At 43.1% G+C, this 11,801-nt stretch overlaps 2 protein-coding genes across 2 annotated transcripts in view; one reads left to right on the top strand and one right to left on the bottom strand.

Annotated features, from left to right (window-relative positions):
• LOC109469986 (DEP domain-containing protein 5-like) overlaps window positions 1–11,801 on the bottom strand; it is a 34,869-nt gene that overhangs the window by 6,403 nt on the left and 16,665 nt on the right. Inside the window, 12 exon segments of the mRNA XM_019769137.1 lie at window positions 2,829–2,937; window positions 3,286–3,418; window positions 3,821–4,026; window positions 4,651–4,791; window positions 5,349–5,417; window positions 7,197–7,400; window positions 7,795–7,969; window positions 8,452–8,549; window positions 9,228–9,779; window positions 10,293–10,412; window positions 10,844–10,922; window positions 11,432–11,579. Coding sequence (XP_019624696.1) covers window positions 2,829–2,937; window positions 3,286–3,418; window positions 3,821–4,026; window positions 4,651–4,791; window positions 5,349–5,417; window positions 7,197–7,400; window positions 7,795–7,969; window positions 8,452–8,549; window positions 9,228–9,779; window positions 10,293–10,412; window positions 10,844–10,922; window positions 11,432–11,579 — 2,034 coding nt within the window.
• LOC109466045 (RING finger protein nhl-1-like) lies at window positions 282–1,720 on the top strand. Its single transcript, XM_019763584.1, has one exon. It carries the CDS (start codon window positions 327–329, stop codon window positions 1,641–1,643), a length of 1,317 nt encoding a protein of 438 aa, XP_019619143.1. The 5' UTR covers window positions 282–326; the 3' UTR covers window positions 1,644–1,720.

Here is an 11,801-nt window from a genome sequence, read left to right as displayed (position 1 = left end):
GCGAACCACATGTACAACTTATTAAATAAGTTTTAGAGAGATATTGAATTTACCTTAACTTTGCACAATGAAATATATTGTTTTTGCTGTTCCTTCCTCCTCTCCAAACAAACAAGGCCAATGATCTGGACCAGGCACCTGTCACAATAGTAACTGGTGCTGTAGCATACATGTATATTTGTCCAATATGACCACTCTTAGCATAAAAGATACAAACAGTAAATTTTGTCTCCACAATTATAGTCTCAAACATTAATACATATTAAATTCGTCATTCCTAATGAACAGGACTGCACAGTACCACTTCTGTCAACAACCTGCTGGCCATGCCACCCCCCAGCAGACATGTGGACCATTCCAGCAGCCTGAAAGGCCTAGACCTGGCTGTGATTGGTCAAGAGGACCGAGACCTTGTGATTGGTAGAGAGGACCAGCCCTGTACAGATGGGACTGATGACATCACCACGCAGTACAGACAAGTACAGTCAGCCGTACGTACAACTAGAGAGAAATCCAAACAAAAGGTAAAAATTCAGCTTGAGATGAAGCAGGGAGTAGATGCCATGATGAAGGAGGTAGAGATGCAGAAAGCAAAAAATGAGAAAGCGGAGAAAATCCTCATAGAACAGACGACAGAAATGAAGAAAAAAATGCAGAAACTTCAGGAGACCAACATGAGCATGGAGACAGCAATGGAGCAGCTTCAGGAGACCAACAAGAACATGGAGGCCAGAATAGAGGCACTGCTGACAGCCAAGCAACCAGTGAAGAGTGGAAGTCAGCAAAAGTATCCAAGGGTGGGACAACCATGGGTGGAGAAAGTCAGCTTTGGGGGATATGGATCAGGTAGGGGGGAATTTAGAGGTCCTTGTGGAGTAGCTGTCTCACAAGACAATGAGGTTTACATTGCTGATCGGGGTAACAGCAGAATCCAGGTGTTCACAATGGATGGTGTTTATATCAGAGAGTTCACAACAGGTCTGCCAGGGGACACTGATGAAAAGTTACTTCGTAGTACGCCATGGGATGTTGCTGTAGATAGAAATAACAACCTGTGGGTAGTGAGTAAGCATCGTGTAGTGCAGTATTCTAAGGAAGGTACCCGTTTGGCCACAAAAGATCTGCCATTTATTGATGATGCTGATATTAGATGGTTCCGTGGAATAACTGTATCTATGGCAACAGAACAGGTGATTGTTACAGAGTATGATGGGCAGAATGGTCAACTCCGAGTGTTTAACCAAGATGGTTATCAGGTGGGGATATATGGGGCAGGTCATAGGGCACCAAAGCCTTGGTGGCCACGTTATGTCACTGTGGATGGGGAGGGGAACATTCTGGTCACTGACAGCAACAATCACTGTGTCCATGTCTGGGACAGAAAGGGGAACTTCAAGTTCAAGTTTGGGAGTGAGGGATCTGATCAGCTGAAAAATCCTGAGGGCATTTGTGTTGATGGGAAGGGAAACATCATTGTAGCTGACAAAGGAAATCATTGTGTGAAAAAGGGCAGTTATGGCAGATTTCTTTCTTACATTGTAAGAGGTATGAAGGATCCCCAGGCTGTTGCTATGTCACCAGGTGGAGATGTGGTGGTGACTGATGATAAGACTAAGACTGTATCAGTCTGGACACAGGGTTAGTGCTGTATCATACAGGGGAAACAGCACCATTCTTAAAACAAAAAAAGTCACTTCAAATAAAAGTTTCATAGTGTCAAGTTTCTTGTGTGATTGATTTTTAAAAACATCTCTGATAACAAATTTTCACTGACACTGTAAGTAACACTGTATCCAATAGGAAAAAAATAGCAACCACCCCTTCCCAAACTGCACCCAGAACTAAGATGCCCTAGCTGGTTTCTGAGCTATTAGTCAGGAAACTTTGTGCAGCTTCACGTAAGAAATACAGAAGAATGAGAACCGCTTCTCAAAAGCTGAAGTTTTATGAGGTAAATGACGCCTATAAATTGAGTCTTAAAGACCGCATTTACTTAAAGTAAACACAGACACTATCAAACAACTCTATTACAAGGCCACATGACAATACTTTCAACCATATTATAATGAAACATTCTGGTCAATGTTAGACAGCCCTTGGGGCCAAAGGGTCAGATTTGCTACAAAACCTGAGAAAAACTCTGAGGTCTGAGACCTTAGGCCACACCGATTTAATTTCTTGGTTAACGGATTTTTCTAGAAAAATAATGGAGCGGGCGGGCGACAAAAAAACAAAAATAAAAACAGGCCTAGGCATCGTATTATGGCCCAAAATGGTACGATAGGAGCCATGAAGTCAATACGCCAGGCTGGTTCAAAATTTAAACAATGAATTTGAACTTTTAATGATACCATTGCATTACAAGATGGAATAGCTGTAACAACTAGGATGAAATGGTCTGTTTTCAACTGTTCAGGGCAAAATATGAGCATTTTGCAGTTGATTCTGGATTTTTATTTTTATTTGCAAATCTGAAAAAAATGAAGCGGCGAATCCGTTAACCAAGAAATTAAATCGGTGTGGCCTTATGGAAGGGCGCCAGGAAACCAACAAGTAACTCCAGTCAGTAGAACAAGAGTAAACAATTGGAACTGCTCGTCACAAATCAGCACTTTGACCTGAAGCCAGAGGCACCATAATTCAGGCAGGCAGGAAAGAAAACAGTTCTTGTCTTGAGGAAAGGTAAGCTGGCAGTTATTTTTATTATATTACATTACCTTCCACATATTTCATACCAGAAAAAGATAACCAATCAGAATGCCTGTGACAACAACCATAGTTTGACTGACTAATCAGAATGCCTGTAACAGCCATGATTTTTGTCTTACCTCTCTTTCTGTTCTCCTCTGACAGGATGCAGTACAGGAAGAAACCATTACAGAAGGGGTGTCCAGGGTTCAGCGAGGCATGCACAATGTAGTGATCCTCCACAAGTTTCTGTGGTAAAAGAAGTTTCAAGTATTTGCAGAAATTGCAAAATACTACTAACTGTGACAATGATTGTGTTGAAATTGTAAAGTTCATCCGTGTTGTTAAAGTCACTATAAAGCAAGTATAAAACTGTAGTTTACAACACAGGAAATTGGACTTAACTACATGAGGGCACTACAGACTTTCTGCAAACAATGATCCACTGTTCACCGAGTATACAAATCTGTTATTCAACTTATTGCCAAGAAAACATCCTTATGAATTACCTAGACGCAAAGCACATGACAGAATGCTTCTCAACACCTAGTTCTAACTTACTTAAGGGTTCACAAAGGGGATTTCAGGCCTTCTTACCTGTAGCAGTTCCACTGCCTGTAAGTGAGAGACAACCCCATCCACAGCCTCTGACACCCAGGCCACTGCCTCTGCACTGATGAAACTGTTAGCTGGCAGGCCTCTCTGGTCTGGTAGAAAACCGACACCAGTGCTGGACATGGGACAGAAGGTGGGTTACTTTGTTTGCCTTTGCAGAAGGAGAACATTTTGTTTTGCTCTGTTTCTTCTTACTATTCTTCTTCTTCTGTTCCAAACAAAGTCAATGACCTGGACCAGACAGCTCTCACCATGATGATGGTAACTGGTGCTGTAGCAGACAGCCTGTGGTGTTCGGTTACATTATGTAGCCAGTTGGAGGGGCTAGTCACCATATATAGGACTATGTTTGAGTAAGAATAAACAGACCAGTAGTTTTTAGGCTAGACTAAGTGAAGGTTAACATTATACATTGTTTTGTTGGAGATGAGTATAATAACAAAACAAGAAGTGGTGAACCATCCTTACAAAATGAGCCTGCCAAAAGCTTATGGCAAGACACAAAATTAATACTTGCTTTGTGTCCTTCATGGCTTCTATAATGACCTCTGGAGGTGAGGTCAAGGTCAGCTTGCCTTCCTGCTCCATCTCAGCCTCCTCCCCCTCCCCCGTAACGGTGGTTGCCATGGCGTCACTGATCAGGTCCTCCGTGTTCTCTGTGTTGGCCATAACCATGGCAACAGCTACCTCACTGGTGGAGGGTGGAACAGGGAAGCTCTCCACCTGCTGATGGATGGAAAAAGAGTAAAGGCTCTTGGTGGCAAATGTGTACATGTTGGCACATTGGTGCACCAAATGTGTGGTGTGTTTTTGGCACACAATTTGACAGATAAGCCGAAGACACTTGGCGGGCATCCACCGTACAGTGAGGGAATTCCAAGGGATGTATAGAAAACAGAAAATATACGCATGTCTACTTAAATGTTTACAAAGGAACTGTTCCTCTACGAGACCCAGATTTTTCATGATTTTCGTTGGATGTATGGTCAATGTTGTATCAGAACTTTGAACGCTACTGTAAAGGGTTAGTACTTAGGATGGGACCTTAAGCTGTGGTCCACTGTTCATTGTACTTGTTGAAAAGAGCTCGGGGGATTTTTCAGTCTGTTACAATGAACCTGTAAATACTGTAGGTAGCGTCTGTCTTCTCTGTCATGACAGGTGGAAGAGTAGCTCTTCAGTGCAAGAGCTTAAACTGGATAGGGATCACTTTCCTTTTCTTCCTCTGTCCTCACCTTAGCCTGTTGTGACTGCTGGTCCTTCTCTGTGGGTGGTAGAGGGGAGAGAGGGGCTGTAGGGGTGGTGGGTGCTGATATGTTAAAGTTTAACCCTGCTCTCTATGCTCACCTTAGCCTGTTGTGACTGTTGATCCTTCTCTGTAGGTGGTAGAGGGGAGAGAGGGGCTGTAGGGGTGGTGGGGGCTGACAGGTTAAATCCTGGTCTCCTTCCTCCTGATGTAGGGGTGCTCAACTCCTTACTGTCTCCTCTCTGTGCACAGGAAATAGCAGAGAGAATAGTTGTTAGTACTGTACTTTCATTAGGGAGCAGTTTAGGTGGAAGGGCTAGCAGTGTGTAGCACACAAGCTGCAAGAATAGTGTGTAGTTTGTTAGTACAGAGAGATAGACACAAAAGACCTGTATATGCTGGGTGTTAGGTAGGTACAAAAATGTACTATTAAGTTACTAGAGAGGTATGAAGGACTTGTATTTCTCTGTTATCAACATCACGGTGGTAGTTCCTAAAGTAGGGCAGAGGGAAGGAAAGAGAAACCATGAGAAAGAAAGTAGCCAGTTGATGTACAACATACATCTAGAAAAGACAATTCTAATTTTGTGAATATTCCTGAACAAGTAACACAAAACACTTGCTAATCTCTCCTTGGATATTAACCTTCTCCCTGCTGCCTAACCCTGTCAGCAGCACAAATTTGGTGCCACCAAAAGACAGCCTTGGCAGGACCAAGGTTAAGTGAGTACAAACAGTAAAACATGTGTTAACAGAGGGAAGTGTGTTACACGTAGATATAAACTTAAGATAAAAATACCTCTTCCCGCTCATGGTTGCGGACATGGCGCAGCAAACCCATGAATTTTGCGATGCCCTGTATTATTTTCTGAATACAAATCGGTATAAAATGATATATAGTGGTTTAGCCTGGGCGCCATCCTATTTTGTTAACCTGGGTTCCTTATGTAGGCTACCCCATACTTGTAGACATACAGTACAGGAGCCCTGGTAAATGAAATAGAATGGCACCCAGGCTAATGGTGGCTGTACAGTATTTATCAATTATGTATTGAATGCTATCAATGAAAGAAATGATAGGTGGCAGATTTTTGCATATTGTGATTAATTGCTAAAGTTATCATAAGATGTTGAGTTAGTGTTATATAATTTCCTTTTTATTTCAGAAAAACTGATAAACTGTTTGAGAACTTTTTGCTCCATTTTCCTCTGAATTAAGGCGCACCGCCAGTTTAACGGTGCACACCCCAGTTCTTCCGCGACCGGGGTCCGTGATAGTCCGTTGTAAAAAAGTGACGAAAGGGTTTTGAGGGTCCAAGTTTGAGGTGACATTTCTTATAAACTGCCACGAAGTATCATTAAACATTAACATGGCCGAAGAGTGTAAGAAATGGTGATTTTGGGGTGAAAATTTCTTTTGGCTCCGAACCTTACTTCCGGGTATCCTTGCGCGCCAAGTGTAATCCGCCCGTTTGACCTAGTTTTCGCTCTGTGGCTTCGTAGGGGTGGATTTGCAACCCCTCGCGCCGTGGACTGTTTAGAAAATTACAGTACTAGAATTTTCTTTATAATTTACTCGGGTATAGTCAAGGCTTGGGTCTTTCTGCCAGCATCAGTCATTTCTGCCGGAAAATTTTTTTTTGTGGGATTATCCTACGCGAAAATTCGCAATTTTGGGCATTAATTTTGGAGTGAAAATAATGTTTTTTCCGTTGATTTTACCAAACTTAAAAAGGTTGAAGAAACCAAACTCAGCTTGTCTTGTAGCTGAAGAGATACCCTTTCGTCCCATATACAGTTATTCTCCTTCCGAATTATTCCACGCCAGAGACGGTCGCTAGATTTGAGGGTGTGCAGCTTCGAAAAGAGGCCCCAAATAAACTGGGGTGTGCCCCCTTAAGGATAGAAACATCAGATAGCATTGTAGAGCTGGTTACACGTAGCTGTTTGAATAAGGCTATTTTCAAGCAAGTTTGTACATTACAGTATCAACTCTTGAGATGTCTGCAGGAAAGATTAAGTTAGGTAGAGAGAAAGAAAGATAATCAGTAAAGATCAAGTTCAACAGCATGAGCAGTACATGAGGGTTTGATGGGCATAAGTTTTGCCACATTCTGTAGCCAGAGAATACAGGAATCAAGAATCTACCAGGTATGGCATGGATGAAAAAAAACACATCAGATACCGTAATGTAACTGTATGATTGTTGAAGACAAACATGATCCTGCTGAATTAACAATCAATACACAACACAACCTTACCTCTGTAACCTATGACTGTGGGGCCCTAATGTAACATGTTACAGTTAGTTAAGGTGTTAGGACAATAGCATTTATATTATGAAGCACTTGAGAATTAGTCATGAGTATTGAGCAAAGCGTATTTAGCCACACGGTGATATACATCATCACCCATAAATTCTTGCGAGCAATAGCAAAGCCGAATTGCAGAAGCATAGCTACTTGCTTCAACTCTGTTGAGGAATACTAAACAACAATAGAAAGCATGAATCTTTTCACAAATTATCAACAATCATTTCTTTGCCTGACATTCAGGAAACACTGAACACACACACACACACACACACACACACACACACACTGCAGAGCAACAGGAAGTGATGTCAAACGTAACCGTCCCACAATACCTTCTGTTTCCTGTTGCTGGCGGGTCGGCGTATCCTGTTGACGATCTCCATGAAGCGGAGGAAGCCGTCCACCATCTGCTGCTGCTCCTCCTGGCTCCGGTCCGGGTAGACGTCGAACGTCGTGTCAGGGGTTTCTGACAGCATCTTGGTGCTGGCTGACATGGCTGGCAGGAGGAGGAATCTTGTCCTCCAGAATTTCAGCGACTGTCAAAAAAGAAGATCTTAGTTTGTACTTGATTTATCAGCTTGACTGTGACAGGTTTGCTCAACTAGCCAACAACAGTACAGAAGTTCAACGTAACATATAATATGAACATTTTAATGTAGGAAGCAGTAGTTCATAGATGTTTCCTACATGTATGTCCTATGTTTTCTGGGCCTCTTCAGAAATCAACAAGTAGTTGTAGGGGCTACCAAGTTGTTTTGAAGATAAGATAAATAAATGAATACTTAATAATGAGTTCAAAGATGCACAGTGGTTAATGATAATGAGAGGTACCTTTTTTGTACTATGCTCAATAGTTGTTGCCATACATTGTACAACGTACAATTGTTGTGCAATAAAGTTCTACTACATGTATAGTAACTCAGGCTTTACATCCATCAGGTCGAAGTCGTCCCCCCCTGAGCTGCAGATGTAGTTGTCCAGGTAGTTCCAGTTGTAGTTCTCCAGATTGTCGTGCTGGAACTCTGTCCTGGCCGGGTCGTACACCTGCTGGTAAACCGGCCACAACCGGAACCGGTAACCCCATGGGTTGGTGTGGGATGGATGTCTGGGCAGATGACAACAGGAAAAAAAGCTTTGTTTTTATGGTGGTATTGGTAAAGCCATTTGCTGCATTTGCTCCTGAGCAAATGTCTGCCTTTCTAGTTTCCATACTAATTTTGCAACATCCCCTATTGTTTCTGAAAATAATTTAATCTGGTTGGTAAAACATCAGATATTGGGGTTTTCTTTTTACACAACCAGTAATAGGTCTCACCTGCTTAAGTTTCAATGTCTATCAGACCCCTTCCTCAGAGATATATTTGACAGGTGTTTTGATTTGTATTACATTATATCTTGTATCTCACAGTCACCAAATTCTAACATCCTTGATCTAATTCTTAAGATCCAACACTTAATGTGGTAGTTCTTGAGAGTGCCAGAATGTTTCCAGATGACTAAAAACACTTGACATTCAAATACGGTGATGTACACCAAAAATATCCCACGAATATGCTAGATACAGCTACTGCACCACAGTTTTTGTACCTGGGCTTGTATTTTGTGACATGGATGATACAGGACTGTCGACTGCGACTGGCCACCACCTTGTGGAAGTTCCTCCCCATACTTAACCAGTACTCATCCTGAGGGACAGAAGGAACAACTTTACAGTGAGGGAGGATTGGGCAAAATCACAACATCTTTTGTCCAACTTGAAACAGGTGGTTGTAGTACTACAACATTGTACTGTGTGTCAGACAAAACAATTTCCGTCCATGTTTTTAGGACCTTTTCATCATAGAACAAATACAAGACTTAGTGCATGTACACTGTACATACACAACATCAATGCAACTGGTTAACCTCTTAATAGCAAACACAAGTAGAACAGTGAATAGAACAGGGTTAGTACATGTGACATTACAGACTTATAAAGAACATGATGAAGTCAAAACTGAATGGGGGGAATTGGAGGGGAAACTGTTACTGTAACAATACCTGGATGTCATGAGAGGTCAGAATTGAGCTTTTTTGAGTTCCCAAATGGTCTAATTGTAAAAATAATGTAGCGCCCATCAATCTTTCAAGAAGTGGCTGGAATGAGTAGAAATCGGCCAAATAGACAGATAACATGCCAGGGGAGTTGGTCTGCGAAAGAGTATCATGTAGTTTGCCTCTCCTGAAGCACTCTTTCTAGCTGCTTCCCAAAGCCTGCAAGAGGCTAATAATAAAGGTTGATTCTTTTAACAATTGTCTCGACAACCACAGCTCAAAGACATTTCATGACTTTCTCATGACATCCAGCAGGGAAGACCTGGTACCTCCTCTCTACTTCTCCTCTGTGAGATCCACATGCGGGACAGGGTGGGGCTGCCGCCCAGCACCCCCGATATGGAGCGGGTGGAGGGGGAACTATCCCGGGACAGGCGGCCCAGACTACTGCCCGAGGGGGAGGGGGACTTCTGGGACAGCTGGGGGGGTTGCTTTTTAAGTTCAGGGGTCACGACCGCGGCAGGAGCGGCTGGGCTTGAGAACCGCCGGCTCTTCTTGGGAGACGGGGTGAGGAAGTTTGCCAACGACAACCGGCGGGAAGAATGTGTGGTGGTGGTGGGGGACACCGCCGCTGAGGAAACAGGTGAGGTAAAGACAGACTCAGGGCTCCCAGGGGGGGTGGTCAGAGGAGGAGGGGGGTGTGAGCCTCGCAGGGGGGAGGGTACAAGGGGGGTGCTGGTTTTGGGTGGCTTTACAACCCCGCCCTGATGAGGGAGGCTCTTGATGAGCTGTGTCCTGACATTAGGGGCTCCTGGTGAGAGGTGGTGGTGGTGTGAGTCAGTCCGGTCGGGGGAGGGGTGGAGACCAGTGGTAGGGGAAGGCTGTAAGACAGGGGGAGGCACACAAAGAACAGACATGCTGGCATCAGTCACAGAGATCTCTGGTCTATCAGGTATCGGGGGGAAGGGTGGAAAGAGACTTGGAGTGAGCAATTCTTAGAACAAGTGTTACAGTATTATTTGTTCAGCTTGTCCAAATAATACTGTAACACATCAGGTATCGGAGGGAAGGGAGGGAAGGTAAGAGACTTTGATTGTGCAATTCTTGGAATTAATGTTACAGTATTATTTGGACAAGTTGAACAAAAACAAGAAATTCCTAAAGACCCCTGTCACATAATGGAATGAAATGGCCCTAAGTGACAAAATGGGATCTAGAAGACATGTACACAAAGCACATTGGCAGAACGTACAATCATGTACATAAATTCAGCCAGTACTACAAGTACTACAATAATGATAACTGCAAATGTCAATGTAAAGATTTGCTATAAGCAACAAAAGAAATACATAAAGTCTTCTTCAGAAGGCCCCATAGGTTCTACAAAGTCATACCTGATCTTCACTCCTGTGTTTCCTGCGTGAGATACTGAATCGGGGGCTGCTGCTGAGGGGTGTGTGGCCTTGTGGCACAGATAGAGGAGAGTCCTTAGGCAAAACTATCAGCTGGAACCCCTGCAGAAAAAAAGAAGCTTAAGTATTTGGAGTAAACATTATAAACTAATGTTCTTGCCTGAACATGTTGGTAATATATATTGTAGCACTATGCATCTCATCTATCACTTGAGCTTATTATCTGACCAATGGGCACCACAGAAGATCTGACAACCTGTTTTCTTCACCCTTCTTGGTTTTCCAAATTCTTCTCAACATTTTGCTTAGTGTCATGCTGGTTAATAACCTGATATACTCCTCAAGTCTTTTCCGTTTCCTACCCCTCTTTCTTTCTTTCTTCCTTCCTGTACTGTTCCTTGCAGAACAGTTTTGGCTAGTCCTGATGACCATGACACATGGTCTTCACACTTCAGATTTTGCTTCTTTGCTGTGGTCTTTGCATGGACCCATATTTGTATACACATACATGTAAATTAAACTTGTCCACTTACTTGCATGAGTCTCTGTGAAATCAGCTCTGTGAAGACCTGTTGTGTGTTCAGGGTCTGTCTTGTGTGGCTAACTGGCTCCCTGTAAGAAATACAACATTGCATCAGAATTTTGACCATTGCAGACACAACACTTAAAAACTCAAGACGGGATGTCAATCTTAAATACGCAAATACAAATGAGACGTTCTACCGATGTGCTATGCACAATACATTACGGGTTTTACGCAAGTACAGCATACATGTACATTGTATGTTCGGCCGACATTCGGCGTAACACACCAGCTTCTGTATCTGTATAGCCGGTATAACCGCCCTTTGGCGGTGTAACACACCAGCTTCTGTATCTGTATAACCGCCCTTCGGCGTAACACACCAGCTTCTGTATCTGTATAGCCGGTATAACCGCCCTTCGGTGGTGTAACACACCAGCTTCGCATGCACGCGGCATGGCGGCAGCCGGCTACCTTACACCAAACGACTTGTTACACCTACATGTAACCCTTGAACATCTAACTCTAAAATTGTTTTAAGCTATCTAATGATAAATGTCCCTACTGTACTTGGTGACAGCTCATGTACTTGACCTACATATTTTTCATCTCCATGCTGTCCTCAAAGTCTGCCAGTAAGTCATAGTTGGACTCCAGGTAGTCATACTCCAGACTGTGCTTCTCAGGGAAGTAGTCGGTGGTGATGGGGAGACAGGCGGGCATGGTCAGGGACTTCCAGTCAACACCTACAGACGGGGGGAAATGTTTGCAAAACCCTAACCAGACTAACAACTTGTGTTCAAAAACATTAAAATTTGGCCAAATAGGAATTCTAACAACAATTGGCAAGGCTATATAGGGAAATTTACATTGTACATTGTAGCCATCAGAATTCATTTGCTAGTGACTTCCAGTCAACACCTGCATACAGGAGGAAATGTTTGCAAAACACAACCTACTTGCAGGCC

The sequence above is a fragment of the Branchiostoma belcheri genome, unplaced genomic scaffold (assembly GCF_001625305.1).
Source record: "Branchiostoma belcheri isolate BF01 breed outbred unplaced genomic scaffold, Haploidv18h27 scaffold1, whole genome shotgun sequence".
NCBI lineage: Eukaryota > Metazoa > Chordata > Leptocardii > Amphioxiformes > Branchiostomatidae > Branchiostoma > Branchiostoma belcheri.
Note: the sequence above shows the minus strand (reverse complement) of the source record. Positions and strands in the feature narration are given on the sequence as shown.

Bases quoted from the DNA above. Each gene is read 5' to 3' on its own strand.
- LOC109466045 (XM_019763584.1), top strand. From the start codon at position 327: ATGCCACCCCCCAGCAGACATGTGGACCATTCCAGCAGCCTGAAAGGC.